Here is a 22,660-nt window from a genome sequence, read left to right as displayed (position 1 = left end):
TTTAAATTGAATGCCTTTGTAACAAATGAGAAAAAAACTCGTACCTAAGCGAATTGCACATGTATTGTTCCAATATTTTTAATAAAATTAATAATCTGCTAAAGGTAAAGTGAAAAAAATTGTGAATGCTAAAACTTCACACCGTTAAAACACTTTTTGTACTAAATGATGCATGTCACTGTATGTAATTTTACTTTATCATTAAAAGTAAATTTAATTAATAACATTCTTTGTAAAAATTAAAAGTAATATTTAAAAATTTGAAATTTCGTATTTTTAATTCGAGTATATTATTTTATGTTGGGTTTATCTTGAAAAACTTTTTAAAAATTTAAATTTGAATTCGATAAAAAGTTATCACTACCATATATTCACCAAAATTTTTTTAGTCAAATTGAAAAAGACATAGGTTTTCTGGATTAGCAGCAAAATTATCAATTTTTCATAAAATGAGTCTATTGTTGGCAGTTTCATTTATTTTTAAGCTATTTTGTTATTTACAAATTTCTTGTGACCTTATTAATTATAACTTGTTTGAAATCTGCTAAGATCTGTAAAATTACATTTTTTAAAATAAAATCCATGTTCTTGACAAAAAGATTCAAACTTTAGGTCAATTCCGGAAGATCTAAATGTTTTAAAATTTGACCAAAAATATATTTGGTAAATATGTGAACTGGCGACATGTTTTTATCGACTTCAAATTTTGAATTTCAAAAGTTTTTGCTATACTCCTTGTTTATTATAAATGAGCGTTGGCTGAAAACGTTATATATGTATTATATAGGGTCATATATTTATACTCTGTGTATTATGTGTTATTGAAAGCGATAAATACTCCTCATTTTAAATTGTGAAGTCCAAGCCTTGAGATAATTGTCCAGTTTTACTAAAATACGATATATTCTATTTTGTGTAAAATTTCTTTAGTTCCCAATCATTTTTTTTTTTTTTTTGCCCTTTGTATTTTATATTTGTATAGAAATTTGTAGCATTTATCTATGAAATACTTGCCTGTGTGTTGTTCTTTTAAAGCATGTTCATGCGTTTTGCTGTGTGATAACTAATCATAATTGCATCTTTTCTTCCATGCGTCCATGTGTAGCAGCTGAAATACTGAATGACGAAGGTATGCACTTAACTAATTTTATACATTGTTGGCTATTGCAATTATAACCATAACTAAAAAGCATGTTTCTGTGATCATTGATGTACGTTTAATTCACAGCAGTGCGATATGTATTCTGAATTCTAAGCTTTGCCTCAGATACTTGTATGCCATATATATTTTTTGTATGTGGAAACTTTCCATCTGTTTTTAGTTGTATCTTTTTCCGGTCCTATGGCTTTTGTTTTTGTGTTCAAGATATTTTTTAATATTCAGACGCAGCCATGTAAGAATATGATTGATTTTTTAAAAATTGAAATTATGAGAAAACGATGATATCATGTTAATTTCCATAATTTAAAAAGAATATAATTGTATGGTGTAAAAGATTCGATAAAGTTATACTTGAACTTTTACGTTCGTAACATGCTAAAATAGTAGGATCGCACGCTTTCATATATATGTAAGAAATAGATACTATCTTTCTATAGGCTGATTAAATTTTCAGTGGTTCTGTGATCTTTCATGCAGAGGCGGCGGCGGCAGAGATTTGCCGACGAAGAGGCAAGACAAATTCGACAGGGGGACAAGCCCAATATCTCTAATTTGGCTCCAAAATAACTCCTAATAATTAATTTTACATTTAATTAAAGGAAATAAAGTATTATTTAGCTTCTTTTTTATTCAGATACTGACTCTTTCTTTCATCGTTAAAAATTTGCAAAGATTTTTAAAAAAATTTACTGACTGTCAAAATATTGCTAATATTTGAGCCTATTTTTTTATGAGACTCTTGATATTTAATTGCACTGAGATCTAATTTTAGAAAAAAATATGGTTATATTTTATTCTAGTAGTATATAGATAGGAACATAGATTGCGCCAGAATGGAGTGTCATTCTAAATGAACAGATGCGTGTTCTTATCGTGGAATCTATATAAAATAAATGTTGAAGGAAAAAGTTTTGTAAAAGAAACTTTTTCAGAAATCCAAAATAAAAAATAAAAAATATTCGATGTTTTCACCAAAAATCCATTTTTCAGCATAATTTCCTATATAAAATATCTGCTAAATAAGGATTGCGACAACGAGCAGAGGTGTTTCGAATCCGAAGAGAATAAGTGCGCGTAATCAACAAAAATTTACTATAGTTCGGACACGAACAATATAGAATGCGGAAAAGATACAATGATGTTGTTTCTTAAGAAGGATGGAGAAAATATTTTCTAAATTTATGTATAAGCTTAATATTTTATGTAAGATATGAAAAATGTATTTGTAAAAAATGAAACTACTTAAATATCAGATTCCCATATATTTATTTTTCAATAAATATTTAGGGTTTAAAAAAAACCTATGCATTTTACTAAAAAACAATTAGATCTAGAATATGAACTCCCCTATCTTCATTTTTAGGCACGCATTCTTATGGTTAAGTACTTTTTTTCCCTAGAAGATATTGCAAGCTAATATTCCTCCCAAAGTGTGAGTTATCAATTGTATGCATTGGTTTTTGTTAACCCCTTCATAAACAATGGCGAGGTTGACACTGAATTACTAAATTTTTAATCTGCAATTAAGTGAATTAAGTAATTTAAAATGCAAAAATCACTTAAAAGTACCTCATTAACTCAAATGCCCTTGCCTAGGGATTAAAATAATAATAATCATCCAAATAAGAGCATTTAATTAGGAAGTTAAGCAAATTCATATGTCGTGAGCTAATATGTTACATATGAATATTCTATGAATAACTATTTTAATCATCCTTTTTATCAAGACATCTTTATCCAAAGTTTATTAAAAATTTAGAAGCACCTGCAATTAATATAGTTTTTGCTGCAAAGAATAATTGAAAGAAAAATTTGAGAAGAAAATAAAGTAATACGTTCCTCAATTACATAGTTATAATACTGAATGCAGAATCTGAAGAATTTAAGTACTTATTTATTTATCAAATTTAATACTTGAATAAACTCTTTTCGCATAACTAAAAAGCTACCATACCGCATATATTTATTTTGTGTCATCATCTGCAGTCGGTAATATTTCTTTAGTGTAATAATTGTATACCGATAAATTAGATTGCAAAAGAAAGATATTTTACTGTTAAATAAATTTAATTTGCAATTATACATTTTACTTATTTCATTGATTCATAATCAATTCACATAATGTGGCTACAGCAAAATAACTCTTATTAGCATGAATATTCACAAGAATGTCAAAAGAAAAGAGCGTTTTATTAAATTTAGTTTAACCATTAACTAGATTTTAATCGGACTATTCTCATAGTGAAAGGAATAAAATAAATTTATCAATTCGTTACTGAGGAAGTAACAATTACATAAATAAGATGACGATTAATTTTAGAACTTGAATTTAAATGATGAATTATGGAAAACAAATCTATCGTCTTATTCATGAATAATATAAAAGCATCAATTTCTCTAATAATTCCAGTGGAGGTAATCGAAGTGATGAAAACAATTTTTTTCCATAATCTATAATAAAATCTTATCCGAAGGAAAAAAGATAAGTCGAGAAAAACGTGTCGTCTTATTCAGACGGCAGACAAAGGGGCAACTGCCCCCCCTTGACCCCTGCTACCGCCGCCTCTGCTTTCATGTAATAATTTTAAATACGGTGACTCCATAACATGGAAACCTGCTGTGCTCGCTGTGAAATGTTGAAAAACAAAAACTTTTCTGACCTTTACAAAAATTATATCTTTCATTGATTGCTGCATTGCCATTTAAAATAAAGTCATTGGTTTAAAAATGTGAACCAAAATACATTCATTTTTAAATTTTTAAAATAGTTACTCTATTTTCTTATATGATGAGATATAGATTAAAGATTTAAATAATATATGGTGAGCAGTATTGTTTTCTTTCCGTGAATATTAAAATGGTGTGGTTAAAAAATTAAACCAAATAAATCGGTTGAGAAGCATGCAAATAAAAAATATCAAATTTCTGATTTTTTTCTATGATTAGTATTGGGTTTTAGTTTTTGCAAACTCATAGTGTGGATCATTAAAATTTCCAGTGCTAAACTGTTTTTATACAACATAATTTACTGTCAGTTTTTATCTTTAATGGCTAAGATCACTGAAATGTTAATGTGAAAAGGTCAGCAGGTATCATGAAAGGAATTTGAAATGTTTCTAGTAGTTATCATAATCTTATTTAATGAGCTGTCACCAATTTTTCTTTATTTTGCAATACTTGTTTTTATGTATTTTAGTGCTATAAACATAGTTCTGGAATGAAACTACTTCCGTTCTAAATTTGTAGTTTTATTGTGTAGAAAATTTACTTTTGTTTAAGATCTCAATTCTGTTCAAATTTGATGACATTAGGATCATATTTTGAGCATTTTAATTCGGCATAATATTGCTAGCACCATTCTTCCCTATCTTGTCAAGTTGGAAGAGTTTGACTAAAGGTGTTATGAAATAGGATAAATGACATTCAATGTTTTCATAAAGAATAATTATTTATGAAAAAAAAAATTAAGAAATTTAAATTTTATTAAGAATTTATATTTCATTTTGAAAATTCCAACTTAGTCCTGGAAATGATAGCTTTTAAATAATTTCCATGTGCGTTTGATTAGAATGTCTCAGATATATTTGAAATAGGATTGTGAACTTTAATTTGAGTTGTGCGGACTAATATTTTAATTACTCGTCACTGATGTCTATCTATGTTCGGTAATTTGTTTTACATTTAACCTTTCCCTCGCCATTATGAAAACGCTGAATTACCGGAGGGCCCTAATAGCAAAATCCTAGATTATGGAAAGACCACTGTGATCAAATTTCTTTCTCCCCACCAGCGTAATCTTCATAACGCAGAATGACTTTTAATTTAGATAATTTCAATCCAAATCTACATAATTTTGTATGTATTTTGTAATTATTATTTAAGGATTTGCGGAGTGGTTGAAATCTTTCTCCTTTATTTATATATCAGGAAATGCGTTCCATGAATATTAGCTCGAAAATCTTATGGTGTTACTTAATACCTTCATAGTTTAATTTTTATTCAGTATGAAATATTTTATCACCATTTAATTTATATTTGAATTGAAATATATTACGATTTGCTAAATCGTAATTTAAACACAATTTTAACTCAAAAGTATAATTAGCATTTTGCATTTTTGGATTTCAGGAAAGCAGCGACGTAATGAAATGATAATTCGTGAAAACACTCCTGCTGAGTTGCCTCCAGATGTTGTGAGATGTAAGTATTAACTTAATTAATTTTTTATCCTACTATATTACTCTTTAAACAATTTTAAAGATGTAATATTCATAAATTTCGTATACCGTATTCTTCGGAGAATTACATTAATTTTTTTGCATTTGCTTACTTAACAATTTGATGCATTATTTGTATTTCTAAAACAATTTAAGTAATTACTGAAAGCTAATGCGTTTGTGATCATTAGGTTTAAATATTCTAACTCAAAGCTTTTTAATTGAATGATTTGCTGCATACTCTTTGTGTAATGTCTTGCAAGTTCTGAATAAGATCAGTACACGAATATAATTGTTTTTAACTTACTGAAAAAAAAATATATATATAAAAAAAAAAAATTTAACTTGCATAAAAAAAATAATAATCAAATTTCATGTGTAAAGGAAATTTGATTATTATTTGTTATACCCAAGTTTTTCTTGTTATAAGACTTTACAAATCAAAAAATAAAACAATTTGTGAATTTCGGAATAATTATTCTTTGTAGACTAATTTAACGTTTAAAAAAACTTATTTAATTATTTTGTAAATTCGTTTTATGTTGAAATAACAAATTATTTTTTAAACTATTGTGTGATATTTATTTTTATTACTATAAGTAATGTAAATTTCTAAAAATTTGAATTATTCTATTTCTTAAAAAGTTTTACATAGTACAATGTTTTGTAATATAGGTAGGTAGATGTAAACTAAAATCGTTTCCTCGGTATAATTTCATTTAATAGCTTGATGAAACTTAAAGTTGGGGGGGGGGATGTTTGTACAAGGTCCTGTCATATTATTTCTGGTAAAATAGAATTGAAACTAAATCTTACAATTTTATACATTTCTAAATTTCAAATGGTGTGATTTAATTTCATGTGAAATTAACATTTACTCAGAAGCAACAAGGCTCCCAAATTTAAAGGGACTGTTTTTCAACTCTATGAAAGTCTACAAAACTGCATTAAAATTATATTACAAAAATGCTAATATTTGATGAAGAGATATGCCGATTGTAGATTTTGTTTTGATTGCTGGCTCTATTTAATTATTATTTCCGATATACCATAGATTTTTGGCATAATCCATTGGAATAAGAGATCATTTAAATTTTTCAAAAGCATTTTTAAAAATCATATTTTGCTATAGGTAGTTGTGTTCTACTGTAAATTATATATAAATTCTCTATAAAGTTCAGGACATGTTTCTAATGTGCAAAAAAATTTTTTGAATTCAACAGAATTGATTGTTTACTGTACAGATATGAAAATTTAAAATATAAAAATTTTCATTGTATTGAAATTATACAACAATGTACAAAATATCATTTCTGTTTTGTCTGTAGTTTTTTTGTTTTTTTTTCATCCCCCAAATTATCACCCCTTCCATTCCCAAAAGTTCTATTATTTACTTTTATTATTTTCTGATATATTTTCTCCTTTTTTTTTTTAAATTATTTATATGAATTATGATTTGCCTTTTTATAAACAATATTTGAATAATTTTTTTTCAATTAAATGTTACACCACTTGTTTATTGCTGCACAGACAAATTTGATTTTCTTTACAAAAATGCAGTAAATGACTGAACTTTTCATTCTTTTATTTCTTTATTCCTTAATTTGCTTGCTTAATAATTTTTTTATATGTTAATGTACAGTTGAACATTTTAAATATATTCTTTATAGTAAGTACGGAATGGCCCCTATTTTTCTGAATGCCTTGAAATCGGTTGTCGTAGTTTGAATAACATGACAAGGCTGAAATTTCTAATATTGTTAATTCTAGAATGTGAGATAACATTTATTAACTTTACCTTATTTAGCATTTTTCTAAGTCACAAGTCACTTTGCCCATGGGAGTGGAAAATGTTTCTCGAACAGCTTCCATTCCAAGCTCGTAAACAATGATTCACAAATGTGCACGGGGTCTCGAACGAATCCGGTTGAGTTTTCGAACGAATCCGGTTGAGTTTTCGGGAAGAAAACGGTGTTCGCAGTGTGAACATGGTTGCGTGCAGTCCGTCATTACCGGACTGAAGACGCTAACTAGGGTGTTGACTGTGGGTTTTCTTTCACAGTTTTTATTCTGTTTATGCCATGATCAGAAGAAATTTTTAATCGAAATTTACCAAACTGAATATTTGTCTTAGGGATCCAAAATTTGTTCATCTTTACACACACACATACACAAAAAAAGGGGAAGGAAACGAGTAATGAACTGAAGGTATCAGCATTAAATTGTAAACAATACATTAATAAAATATATTATTACTAATTGTATATAAAACTTTGAAAAAATGTATTAGAGAAGAAACTATATAGAGAGGAAATTAGTAAAATTAAAAAGTCTTCTTTCTTCTCCCAATTTTAATATATTAACTATTAAACTAGTCTTTATGAAATATTTTATAAGACATCTCGCAAAAGAAACTATAAATTCTTCGGGCGGGGGGTTTCACTGACATTTATTCAACTTTTGGACGTCAAAGTTTTGACAATTCTTTTGTTTCAAAAACACGTATCTAAAATTTCATCAAGATCAGACTGAGACTGAAGATTTATTAAAAGATATACAAAAAAAGAAAAATACTCATCTTGCAAATTTATTTTTGCAATAAGAATCAAAATTCCTGAAATTGGATGATCTGGCTATATAGTTTACAATGCTAATTCAACAATTTATTTAGAATTTTTCAGTATACATTACAAATTAAAAAAATATATAAATAATCTTACTGTAGAATTTGACCCAATTTTCGATTAGATAGAAGCTGAAAATACTCACCTTCCCCAAACCCTTCTATGGTGACTAATAAGGGTTGGACTTTTAATCCATTTAGCAAGTTTAGTTTGGATATCGTTAAACTTTCTATTCTATTTATTCATTTTTTATGCTGGGTTATAGCAAAGGCTAGTGAGCTGCAGTCTGCATTTTTTTTAAAAATTATGCTGATTTGTTATCTTCTCATTTCACTGACCAGTTGAGGGTTATTACTTACATTTTCTTTCGACTTTCTTTTTTAATTTTATATTTGGCATTGCATTTTTTTTTTCTTCTGTTTATGGAAAACTATGCGTTTCAATCCGATTTTCATGATTAATTGTAATGTAAGTGTCCTTGAATATTTTGTATAGAAAAGATCCCAACTGCAAGAAAACAGATTAGCAAAAGAGAGAATTTCATAATGAAGACAAAACAGGGAAATATTAAAAAAAAATTATTAACATTTAAACAGTAAAATAATTAATACATTAAAAAAGTAAAATAATTCATAGCTTCAGGTAAGCGTTAAAAGTACTAATGTGTGACCATTATAATGTAAAGTGTTCGAATAATTACTGTTTACCATATGAACTTCCAAATTTTTGCTTTTTTTGTATGTAAACAATGCGAAATTAGAAGAAACTTTTAATGGCCTTTTTTTTAAAAAAAAAATCTAAATGTTATGGCAATGAACGTTCTAAATCAATTATATTGGCAATAACATTCCAAAGGCGGTAGTAGGAATTTTCATAGTTTGCAACATAACTATGTATTATTTAAAAAAATTAAAGGTGGCTTAAGTTAGCAAATCATTTGTCAACTTGTCTGGATACATTTGGACTTTTTATTTAAAATAATTTTTCTTAATTTTATAACATTATAAATATTTCATAGTCGGAAAATCCAAAAATATTGCATAAATTCCTGATTTTAGCTAAATACTAGTATTTCTGTTATGATAGACCAAGCAATTTCCAGATGAGAAGAAAGTTTTCAGGGTTAGATTTGTAATGGCTTTATTGTAGTGATGACAAGAGGAAAATACTGAATTGTGCTCCATGATAATAGCTTCTATATTTTTATTTCTATTTAAATAACTTGATATTTCATAAATTTCCAACTTATGACATTTTAATTTGTTATGTGTAAAGGTTGTTATAAAAGGTAATTTGCTTTATTACTGTTTGAGGCATTGTCTTGTATACTTATTCATTTCTTTTATCATAGCTCTGTTTTGATTATACTTAATTATTTTTCATCAATTACGCAAATTTAAAAATTGAATATCAAGTAATTAGATATTAATTCTTGAAACAGAATTTTTTTGTGCTTATAATTAAGTTATTCATTTCCTAGTTTATGATTATGTATAGTATTTACAATTAAAATGATTTTATATTAACTTAATTAATTAATGTAAATTTTCTCTTATGAAATTTTTCGATCAAGATTATTACTGAAATTTATTCTTTCATTGACATGAGAAAATATATCTTCTTGAATAAAATGTATATGAATATTGGAATGAAACATATAAAGGTGTGTTCGTTTTATTAGAGACTAAAAAATAATAATAAAAGTATATTAAACTAAAATCTTTTTTTCATGAATTTAATAATTTTATTTATTGCCTTTAAGCTGCATTCATGTAATGAATAATGATGATGCCTTGCTTTAAAATGATTCATGGCACTAATTTAATAAAATTTATGAAACTGCATTGAGAAAAATATTATAAAATTGGGAAAATTAAAAAAAAAGTATTTTCCTTTTAAAATTAATTGTTTTTTTTAAAGAAAATATTGGTAGAAGCTTCATACTGATTTAAAATTTCTTTATATGAAAGTGAAAATGCCAAGTTCCGATTTGAGTAAGTTTCTATAATTTGTTAAAAATTACTGATTTGATTTTGTTTTTAAATATTATGTAAAAAATTTATTTGGTAAAAGGCTGTCCATCATAAATTCTATATATTTGTATTAATTTTACTATGTGATTGTTTTTATTTGCCTACTTACTGGTGCATTTATAAGTCATGTTTTTAAAGTTCATTATTTCATTGGCTATCTAAGATCAATATTTCAAACCGATTTCTTTACATATCTGTTCGAATTTATCTGCTGTATTTGAATTAATAATGGTATGGAGTCGAACTTAGTTCAAAATCCATCATTCTTCTTAATTAAAATTTTTTTTTAATAAAGAAAATAGTTTGTCCCTGTAAAATGTTGCGACATAATATTAGAGTTTGCCTTTCATAATAAAAATAATATCTAAAAATATTCAGGATTTACTTCTCATCTGAAAGCAAAATGCTTAATATTTCATTTCGTGACATCACTTGCATTTATTTATATAGTTTATGATTGCTAATTTTGTAGCTTAACTTGGTTTTATAAATTATTTACATAGACAGATTTCGCTTATAAATGGAGCTAAAAATAAGTCATGAATAAGTAACCTAATTATCATATTTTGTTTTGTTTTTTCATTGAGAGGTATGATTATAATCATATAGTTTCTATAATTTGAATGCTATTATTACATTTAAAATTATTGGATATGCATTAGATGCAAATGTAGGTATGAAATTTTTTTTGTAGCTTTTTAATCCTAATGATGAAATATAATATTAGTGGTACTGGTTTTCTTTTGACAATGATAGGATAGTAAACATAAAATATATTTGAAGATTTTTTGTCAATATTTATTTTATATTTGACAATATTTTATTATTTCATAATAAAAATCCATGTTATTAGGTTTTATGAACTAGTACATAACAGTAAATAGTACATACATAGTACATAGGGTAGTAAACATAAAATATATTTCAAGATTTTTTGTCAATATTTATATTTGACAGTATTACATTATTTCATAATAAAAATCCATCTTATTAGATTTTATGAACTAGTACATAACATATTACTATATTTTTTTATAAACATAAAAGAAAAACTTTTTTTTAACTTGAGAAACTTTGAACATAGTGTTACTTGTGTTAACTCATCATGCCGGCACGTCATGTGTGTGTGTGGAACTATCGCTTCTTGTACAAGATCAAGTAAAAGCAATGAAAGACACTATAATTCGATACAAAAATTATCAATTATTCCACAGAATTTGTAGAGGAGCATATTCTAGTAAAGGAAGTTGTTAAAAGAAGTTATGAAAATAAAACAGTTTATAGCTCAAGTAATGATTTTGGATTTTAAATATCAAGAATTAAGTCACGTTGAATTTTAGTTCTTTAAACAATACATCGATCTAAGGCAATATACTTCGTAAACTCTGCTTGTCTTTTTTTTTTTTGCATGTAAATTTATTTTATTTTCATGAAAATGATTTTTTAAAAGTGCAAGTAATTTGATTTTTAAACATGACCTGCGTTCATTCATTGTTGTAAATTTCTCTGTTATTACTTGTTATCTGTTGCATAGTTTTTACTTTATAAAGAAGTTATATACAAGTTTTTCATAATGATTGAAATTAAGATCAATTAAAATAGCTTTTACTATAATTTTTTTTTTGGGGGGGAATGGACTGCCCATTTGCGAAATGCTTATTCTACTCACTTGCGAGTAGATTGCATACCGTATAATCAGGCAAAATTGTGACGGAGTGAATTTTTATTTGCATGTGCGCTATATTAGCTCAGTGAACGCCATCAGTTTCTTGGATAGTTACCGGTTAGCATTATGTTTATAAACTATTGCCTATCAATGTTCTCTATTAGAGAGAACATCCATTGGATGTTTAGTGCAGCATATTCATATCTGTCCCTTTATGCCTAAAAATCAAACCAAACAAACTAGAGAGCACACATGAGCATAAGTATATGTTGGTACTTCACATTTAACTTAGCGCTATTTGTCTTATTTTACAATACAGTATAAATCCATTTGGTAATAATTTGTTGTAAAGCACTATGTCCACTGAGTTATATTAAATTACAAATGATCAGTAAGCAATTCTAAATAATTCAGCTATAAAGTCTATAGAATTTTTAAAAATCAAATGTTAAAGATGGGACTAATTATTATTTGCAGCTTCTACAAATAGTACCCAATATATCATTATCAGTATGGAAATCCATGCTTAAAATTTGCAAGGGCGATATGTTGACCTTGTTATATGGGGTTGAGTTACTGAGTATTTATTATTGAATACAAATTCTAATATTTGTATAAAAATTATTGAAAATTTTTTAACTTAATTTTTTGTAATAATAAATCTTGTGTATTTCGAATATTTTAGTTTCGTTTTTGCCTTCAATTAACTTTGAAGCTGTTTATTTAGTTTCAGAAAGTCGGGTCACTCTTTGATTATTTGTATTTTTACTAATCATTTTTTAAAATACTAAGATTGAATACGAACTGAGTTAGTGAACGCAAAGAAATAATGAATTAATCTTAACTATTGAGTGCCTAAATAATATGAAGTAGCCAAGATTTAAATACTTTTAAATCTATTCAAATTTGGTATTTCACATGATTTTCTTAATATGATACATGGTTCCTATTCATCGCCGCAATTAAATGGATATATTTGGAGTGATTGACATTGTTGGATTACTTTTCTTTAACATTTTAAATGAATATTCTTTTTACGTAATTAAGACAGATATATAGTACTTAACATGCGCCAGTATTGTACAAGTATTGAATCCTCCATGACATTTAACGATGTTGAAAAACATTTAAAAAAATTAAACTCATTTAAACCAACAAAGAATATGCTTGGCTCTCATCCCCACTTGTTAGTGTTTTTTAATGAATGATAAATTATTTTTAATCGAAACATTGTAATTCGATCTCTTATTTCTAATTCTTTCATGTTAATAGCTTCAAACAATGCTGTTGACAGGTTTGACGGGGAATTATTTTCGTATAAATCACAAAACTATTTCCTTTCGTTTCCTAATTCATAGGTTACTGCTGCCTATGCTTATGCATGTACAGGGTGATCGGTAAAGTCCTTTTAAGGCCTTTAAAATCAAAGCGGAGTCTCGTATAACCAGGGAAATCACGTGTACCTATAATAAAGTGATTGTGTTAAATTTATTAAGAAAGGTTACAGTGCTCCTAACAGCGAAATAAGGAAGTTAGAAAAATAACTAAAAAAATGAAGATCAGCCAAAAAGTCCAATTAAAAAATTGTACACTGTACTATAATAATAATACGGGAAACGTTTCATCGAGTTATCTATAAAATTTGTGGAGATATTTACTATTAAAATTATGAACTTTCTCTTACTTCAAAAAGGGTTCGTTCTAAAATTGAAAAATATTTCCTCAGATTACTCTCACCGGCGTATGTTGTTCAGATTTTTTTATTTTGTTTTATTATTTCTGTTTACTTTCTTCGTTGCTTAAATTTCATTCGCCGTTGTTTCATTCTTGATAATACAGAATACATCTTTCAATTTTAGTTTAACTCTTTTTCAAGTAACTGAAAATTCTTAATTTTGATTGTAAATATTTTTACCAATTATACAGATAACTCTATGCACTTGCGCACTTCCCTTTGTTTATTTTACGGTATAGCGGACATTTTTCTAATTGGACTTTTTTATCGAACTCCTTTAGTTTTTGAGTTATTTTTTCAACTTCCTTATTTCGCCGCTAGAGAAATTGGAACTTTTCTGAATACATTAAGCATAGTCATTTTACTATAAGTACACATTACTTTCCTGGCTATACGAGACTCCGTTTTGAATTTACTTCACCGTGTGTGTGTGTGTGTGTGTGTGTGTGTGTGTGTGTGTGTGTGTGTGTGTGTGTGTGTGTGTGTGTGTGTGTGTGTGTGTGTGTGTGTGTGTGTGTGTGTGTGTGTGTGTGTGTGTGTGTGTGTGTGTGTGTGTGTGTGTGTGTGTGTGTGTGTGTGTGTGTGTGTGTGTGTAATATACGTGGACGAAATGAAGTAACTGTTAGGAGTGACCTTCAATTTATTTTACCAGGGGAGCCACAATTTGTAAGGGGACGAATTGCGGGACATGTCTGTTCTCACCAGAAGACAACAGCAAAGTGACAGAAATTTTTCTTTTTAGTTATTTTGTTATGCGATTCTGATAGGGATTTCTTTGACACGTGTAGACTTATTAAAGGGAATCTTAAGTATCTTTGAAACGAATGCGTAGGTGTGAGGGATTTTTTATCCCTTCGCCCGTGCAATGGGAAGCAAAGAATCAGCAATTTTTTAGAGCGCGTGTTAGAAATAAATAGAAAAAACAGGAATTGTTTTAGGAAATAAGAGAAAATTTTAGAATAAAGTCATATGGGCTAATTTAAGATAAAAATTAGGAAATTAAGACTTATATTTGATATTTTTTAATCTAATTTATATGTATAATATTAATGTGTTTAACAAAGCTATTGGAGTCTTTTTTTTTTTTTTTTTTTTTTTTTTTTGCCCTACTAGACTGTTATGGGAATTTGGTATATTTTTCTAAATCTGAGTATAATTTCAATTCACTTTTAACGAGATGTATCTTGAAAGTAAGTTTTTCTAAGGCCATAAATAGAAAGGAAATATAACTACTTATAAACATTTATCTGAATAAGTAAAGAAACCGTTGAGATACTTTTCAACGTTTCGTTACTAAAATCGAGACAGTTGTCATAACGTGGAACTGACTTTTGTATGTCTGCATTGCAATAGTCTGTTACCCGGGATAAGGATTCATGTGTTACCAATATCTGTTCCATTGTCAGGTTCTTTAGCAACCACCTAATTTACAGTTTCAGGAGTAACTGGAGCTTTGCAATATTTAGAGTACCAAGAGATTGATATATATTTAAATTAGTTTCTGAAGTTTGTAGTCACCACGAGAGGTTTCTGAAGAGGTTTTCGAGAGGATGTCTCATCACCTGCCCGCATCGTTATTTATTAAGAATTGACAACCCACTTCGTTACCCACTTCCCACTAACCCACTTCCTTTTACAGTTTGAAGATCTTCGAAAAATTTATTACCTAACATTCTTGTCCCTGAGATTCGACCAAAATTTCCCAAATTTAACACGGACCTATCTTCACGTTTAGTTAGAAAAAATAATAATAAAAGATGACATTTTATGCTTTTAAACTTCAACAGTTCAAATCATTTGGGTGTATCAACTGTTGCCAAGTTCTTTACCAATCTGTCACATGCACCAATTTTTCACAGTACATGGTCTGCCATGATTGAGGGCTTAGAAAGCCTATATTCTGGCTGCAGTTTGCTAAAGTAAAAAAAAAAAATATTTCATTTGAATGTTTTTTTTTCCATCTTTTATGTCACATGTATGAGAAGTGAGAGGTGGAATACAAAATTTTCCTCTTCTAAAACTTCCTTTCAGTCGGGTTTTTATAAGAAATATATCATAGAATTTATGCTCCAATATAAAAATGTGATGTACTCGATGTATGAACCGTACCATTTCCGTGTAAGAAAGTATAAGAATAAGCAAACAATTGTTTAACCCAAGCATTGAAATACAGGTATATTCAGTAACATGAAGTTCGAAATGAGAAGAAATTTTGTGATCGATGGAAAAATTCGATTTCGGCATATTTACTGAATTTAACAGAAACTCAAGTTGCCAAGATGATTAGAACAGAAATAAAACGCTTAAATACTTGGTTGAGATTAGAAATAATTCAATGAATATTTAAGCTTTGAGAAGCCAATAATTAAAATATAAAATGATTTGAGGGAGCTGTTTTGAGTTGATATTGAAATTCGTAAAAAATTTAAGACGATTTCTTCCGCAGTATATTATTTTTCAATGTTATCGCTTGCATACTGGAAAACTGCTGCGCAGAACACCAAGACTACCAGAATCGGTGGTGGATTTCTAATTTGGCTACTACTTACTGTGGATTTAGATATTTTGTTTCCCTAGGCAATGTATATTATAAGGCCCCTCTTTTAATAAGATGATAAATTTAGATACCGATCGCCACTTATTTTTAACATATAAATAACTTATTAGCTTTGAAAAAATTTTCTGTTTATCTTTTATGATTCCAGATTGCTCGGCATTCATTATTATTGTAGTAGTCATTTGGTGAGAAATAAAGTATTAATATTATTCTTACATTTCATAATTCATAGATTTTGCATTTTTTTACTTATTTATATGGCTACTAGGAAAATAAAGTTTCGATATTTGATTTCGGCCTCCTCTCAGCTTAGCGACACTATCAGATGCCTAGAGGATAATACCAGTACTTTTTGAAGTGTAATTAGTCAGGTTCATATGTTTCATTTCATTCACTTAATTATTAATTTATTTAGAAACGTCGAGTAACTGCTTAATATGGTGGGCAAACATGAACGCCGAGCAGTCTTGACTCATCATAAATGATTTTCGCCAAATCACTAAAATAAAAAAAAATAATTCATCCAAAATCATTGAAATATTAAGTTTAAAAATGTATTGAAATGCGATATTGAATTAACCATTTTATTAAAAGAGGGGCCTCATCATATACAATCTAAAGCTGCACATTATCTGAAACCGCTTGTAGCTGGGTGTATGTGTTTTATCCAAGGAAAGATGCTTTCTTGTCTTTTTCTTATTTATTTTCGCACACACACACACATATAACAACACACATGGACGATGATTAGACATGTATAAGGAAACACATAATATATACATTTAAAAGTAGAAATTGCCGCTAACAAAAGAGCGAGCTGTGCCTGCTTGCACCAGTTTGACACCAACTCTTAGGTTGAAGTGTTTACAACAAAATGCTCCAGTGCGCTTCCCTCACAATCTAAATATGCAAATGGTCCAAAGCACACTGCGCCATCTATGTTCAGTATTAAATTTTACTGTATGAATGAGTAAGCAAAGAATTAACAATACAAATAAAATAATTAAATGAAAAATAAAAATTACGAATAATAAAATCACATAAACACCGCTACTGAGCTGAAATTTTTCCAACATTTTCACCGCTTTCAGAAAAGGGCTGGTTAGCGAATTGATATCTGGAGTTCTTATCAAACATGGAATCGGGATTTATGAATACAGAACACCTGTTGGATTGTTTCTCGGCTAGCTTGTCCTGATACAGGTATTGTGGTCGTTATTTACATTTATGGCCATTAATTTGGATATTTATGGAATGATTCTATATTGTGTCCTCTAATATTTGATAAGTGTAATTTCTCTGTAAAATTTATTCTGGAGCTCTAAAAAGTTTTAGGAAATTAGTTTAAACTGTCAAAGTAAAAAAAGTAATTCAAATAAATATTTAGAATCATACATTTCTTGAGGGAAAATATGTGTCAAACTGTTTTTATTTAAGGGAAGAAAGTTTTGAAAAAAAAAAAAATTCAAAATTAAGATAAGAATTGTGTATTTGCATGACATTTAGTAGCTTGCTTCTTAATTTTTGAAATTTCTTGATTGAAACATGATAAAAATTATGGTTTCAAAAAATTTTAATTTTTCGTCCATTGATAAGAAATACAGATATTTTGCTGGTGTTAATAGTGTTAAGAATTCATTTAACCACGTGGTCTTCCTGGACGGAGCTAGCTGCCAATCATGTCAATATCACGTGGTCACCCTGTTGATGGTAGTGTGTATATATATATATATATATATATATATATATATATATTGTCCCAGTAGAGAGGAACTTGACTCGTGTACTAGGGGAAGTGTGATCTCGGCTCTCTCCCGAGAAATTTTATGTGTAGTTCTCTAGGCCTACTACACTATGGCGTAATTATGTGCCTTTTGTTATTGATGTTACCAATAAACCTCATAAAAGACAACCTGCGTCTTCAAGTCATTTCACCCATGCAACAATCTTCACCATCAAATTATTGTGTAATCGAGAAAAGCATCAATAATTTAATTTTTTCAAATAGCTTCTGGGTTCAAGTTCCAATTTCGACTGGCTTTGTCAAAATATGAAACGCCATTTCAATTTGCTGAAAGAGTAACTTTCAAAGCACGGTTCATTTAAAGTATTCTATATCCAGTATGTGATTTTTGTTGTAGACGCTTGATTCACTCGGAAACTTCGGTCGGGAAACTTTTTATAGCCAGTTGCTTAAAAGGCATCGTGTTTTGACACAATCTGCTTGGAAAATCTGTCCAACCAAAAATCCAGTGTATATTTAAATTAAGGGCAAACATTTGACCAATTCAATCCGTTCAGTGATTCAGATGACTAACCTTGTTTTTAGGGGGGGGGCATCAGTCAGCTCAATCTGATTTTTGGAAGGTATACTCATTTGCATTTGATAACAAAAATGTCGTTCTCATTGATCATTTCTCAGACTTGCCATTAAGATAATGCGATTTCAAAAAATATCCCGCTGGTATGGTATGGTGTAGTGTGGAGAGGGGGGTGCCAGCTCAAGTGTCGTCCTCGTCATCAGACCGAAGTTCAAAATTATGAGGTCCGTCCCAAAATAGCCCTAGTGTTGCTTTAAAACGGGGCGATAATATAACTAAACTATACTTCAAAAAATATTGTTTAATATTAGTTTTTGTTAGAAATCACGAGTTTGGAATTATTTCTTTCTGTATAAATCATGTCTGAGCTGCGCGCATTTGAGACATCTATATCTGTTCCAAAATTTCGGTAAGGGCTAATACTAGAAGACCGTGGCTGCACTATCTCGTCTTTGAGACCGAAGTGTCACCAGTTCCAGATCCAATCCGTTAAAGATGAGCTATGAATACAGATGTCGAACGTCCATCTACTGATGTGGTGTGAAATTTAGAAATGGAGGCTTAATTACCATCCTCGTCATCTGATCACTATCCAAAATTACAAGGCCCATCAGAAATAAAACCACGTGGCACTTCGAAACATGGCTTTAATCTGAATTATATTAAATATAATTTTTTTTTAAGAAGCATTTTAGTTTGATTCGTTATAGAAAGATTACTTTTTGTAATACGGCTTTGATAAGATTCCTACCATTAAAATTTAGATAATTTCGCCAATCATGACCTTTGGAACTCCTAAACCACTCCCCATTTACAAATTAAAATATACTCGGTATAAAAATCTCTGCTGAATTTGTAGATGAGTCCTCCTTTTCAAATGGGGAACGAATGAAATTTTCATTTACCCATAACATGCCTTACAACTGAAGATAGAAAAATAATGCAAATTTTGCGAATTATCACCTTATTATAAGGAACAGTTGTTGTGCTAACAATGTTTCTTTAGCTGCAATTAGTTACGGACTGAAAATTATTTTTTGTCCCTTAACTTCGATTGCTTATTAACGAAAGCATATGGCACTTCGTTGGAAAACTCTTATCACTTGCATTCTTTTCCATTCTACTTCATCAGCTAAAAATTTTATGAAATTAGAGGTAGAAATGACGAAGGTAAGGGAAATTTTTATCCTGGAAACTCTGTGCAGCTATTTTAGTCCCCATCGGAAGGCCACGGTAGCCTAGTGGTAATGTCTCAGCCTCGCAGCCAGAAGGTTTCAGGTTCGAGGCAGCTTGACTTTAGTAAAGATCCGCCATGTGTTCGGGCCTGGTACACATGAAATATGACGTCGAGGGCCAAACGTGCACCCACTGGTGTGGTGCGGAAGTTGGGAGGGACACGTGCCAGCTCTGGTTCGTCTTCGCTTTCTGGCCGAGGTTCAAAATTACGAGGCCCGTCTCAAAATAGCCCTCGTGTTTCTTTCAAACGTGACTTTGGTATAACTAAATTAAACTGAATTCCCTTAGTCTGTTATTGGTTATTATCGGATCCATCCTTATTTCAAAGAAGCATGCGATACTATAGGTATTTGTATGATGTTGAAGAATTATGGTTATTCTAATCAAATAATCTGATGATTTAACAGTTGGAATAGGTAGATCTCATTGCTTGTTGTCTAATTGCTATGAAGAGTAGCACGAGCTTGATGAATACATTTCACATGAGTATTTCAATTATAAATTCCGTAGTTATTTTATAATTATGTCACATTTTTCTATTGAACATTTAAACAAGGAAGAAACTTTTTACTCATGGTAAAAGGGATTTATTTACAGAGGGGATTAATTTTTGAAATACACAGAGAAGTTTGCTTTTACGTGTAATGTGCAAATTCACAGTAATTAATAGCCGTTTCTCCTATTTCATATAACCTCCATTCCGTTTAACGCGTCCTCGAAGCTTTCTGCTTACCATCCAAAGAAACCAAAACTTAAAAGTTGTTACTTTAAAAATAATTCATGTATGAAGGAAAGTAACGCGTTTTCTTTCAGACGGACGTGATTTTTTAAAATTTTATTATTATTTATTTATTTTCTATGAGTTGAATCCAGTTGAATTGCCAGCGACTGCGACTGTCTCACAACTAAGTTAAGTTTCCAATTTCAATATTTCTTCTCCGTGATTGATCATTATCTCCCGCGTTTAAAGTGGTAAAAAATATTTGCGTCATAGCTTTTTAGAACTTTTTTTTTGGAATTTCAGTTAAAAGAAAATCTTATTTTCATATGGTATTTAATCTTATGGAGAAGTATGCACTATTAATTTCCGAACGCGAAGGATTATATTTTTCCTGATGGGATATTATATTCTGTTTTCCTTTTTAATTAGAGCCTTTGTGTGTTAAAATTGAGTTCATATTTGTAATGAGAAATACTATCTGTATATTTTTGTCGATCTTAAACGGAACTCTTCCTTCTCAATTATTGAGTATTTGTAAAATATATAGAGTACTGGTCATTTTTTGTATAACCGCATTGCTTAGTATGATTTAATTTTAAAAAATTACGAATGACCTAAAGCAGAAAAAATAGTAAAACTTCATAAAATGGCTGATTTTAAAGGTAGCGTCACTACTAATTTAATATGTCGGACACCAGGTAAACTGATACTGAATCCTTAGAAGCTCCAATAATAATAAAGTGGTAAAATGTTTCGTATTTTAACTTCTCTCCAAAATTTTAACCGTTATGTTTACTCACATGGTCATAACATCAGGCTCACCAAATTCTCTTTTAACTATTACTGGTTTTTCAGTAATTCCTATTACGTGTTAATCCGCCATTATTTCCGAATTGGGGGAAACACAAGACTCATGGGTAGAAAATCGGTGACGGACCGCTAGGAGCTGCCGTAACCCAGAGTGAGGGTGGGGCTCATTGATGTCGTCCACGGGGGCGTTCGTCTAAGGGGGGGGGAGCGTTCGAGGGAGTGAGGTAGGAAAATCGATGCGAGAGGTCGTTGTCTGCTACGGGAGTGGAGAAAGGCATGGCGAATCTTGAAGATCAGTTGTCGTCGACAGCAGATGATTCTGAGGAACGAATTCCAGCGGGATCGGCTTCCTTCGACATCGAATGGTATAAAGAATTACAAAGCTTTCCTACTAATCGTCGGAGTAGTGAATTAGATTGGTTAAATGAGGCGAGGGAAGAAGAAGGTGGGGCTGCCCTTTCTAGTGAGCGACTAACACGCCGTTGTTGTGACGGCCGATTTTTCAATTAAGCTTTCGTTTTCTCTTTCTAGCCGATTCCAAACCGGATCATGGATTGGAGAATATTCCTGTAAATCTCAGCAGTATCAAGTCCAAGTTTGAATTATATCGGGAGGAGCATCATCTTCCTTCCACCACTGATGTGTGCACTCTTCAAAGATCTGCTAGTGTGATGGCCCGATTGGCGAAGTAAGATTGAGATTTTTTTTTATTTATTTTTTAATCGAGAAAACGGTTACTTTCTTAAAAGTTGAGGGATGTTTCAAGCACTTTTTAAATATATAAGTACTGTTTCCTTTCGTGATGTTTTTCTCTATAATATATGTAGAATTTTATTGATTTTTTGAAATAAGTTGTTTTCACCTGGAAGGGAGAAATAGGTGGGAGCAACCAGATTGTTTCCAATGGTATTAAAATGTATTTAAAACTTTGGGGGGGGGTTATCAGTTATAAGGTCACTACAATACATATTTGATATTTCTAACTAATAATATCTTAAAAAAGCAATAATTTAATTATTCTTGTACAAATTTTAATGAGAGTCAGGCGATTTGCACAGCCCATTTTGTAGCCATTTTCGTCCATTTCATTTCAATGGCGATTTTTTTTACTCGCTTACTATTATATTAAAATGATTTATCAAAATGATTTTAAGGTATTTTATGACTTAATCGATTAAAATAAATTATTTTATTTCAGAAATAGTGGGAAATATTCTGGACGAAAAAAAAAGGATTTTATGAAGTGAATTTCAGTATATTTCTTTTGTGAATAAAAATGTCTAAGAAGAAAAAAATTTACTAATGATATTAAGATAAAAACTTTTGAAATCATTAAAATAAATTGTAAGCTAAATAAATCGAAATTTTATATTAATATGGAACAGAATTCGGAAGCGATCCCAGCGCCATCTATGAATGAAAACAAGCTACTAGGTCTTCAATTTAAAAATCTGGCATCATTTTATACTTCTTCTTTTCCTTTTTTCAAACTGTTTAGAGGCATTTAATTCTATAAATATATTGTTTATTTTTATTACGAAATAAGAATAACAGCTGCATAATAAATAATAATTAACA

The 22,660-nt window shown here is 29.5% G+C and overlaps 1 protein-coding gene across 9 annotated transcripts in view; it reads left to right on the top strand.

Annotated features, from left to right (window-relative positions):
• The window catches only part of LOC129958324 (LIM domain and actin-binding protein 1-like), a 98,949-nt gene that overhangs the window by 60,147 nt on the left and 16,142 nt on the right, over positions 1 to 22,660 (top strand). For 7 of the 9 annotated variants that reach the window (XM_056070731.1, XM_056070732.1, XM_056070729.1 and 4 more), the window contains 3 exons: positions 1,106 to 1,129; positions 5,291 to 5,362; positions 21,614 to 21,770. In XM_056070731.1, the coding sequence (XP_055926706.1) occupies positions 1,106 to 1,129; positions 5,291 to 5,362; positions 21,614 to 21,770 (253 nt within the window). The remainder of the gene's footprint in view (positions 1 to 1,105; positions 1,130 to 5,290; positions 5,363 to 21,613; positions 21,771 to 22,660) is intronic. The other 2 variants (XM_056070724.1, XM_056070726.1) reach the window with 2 other exon arrangements.

This window comes from Argiope bruennichi, chromosome X1 (genome assembly GCF_947563725.1).
Source record: "Argiope bruennichi chromosome X1, qqArgBrue1.1, whole genome shotgun sequence".
Taxonomy (NCBI): Eukaryota; Metazoa; Arthropoda; class Arachnida; order Araneae; family Araneidae; genus Argiope; species Argiope bruennichi.
Note: the sequence above shows the minus strand (reverse complement) of the source record. Positions and strands in the feature narration are given on the sequence as shown.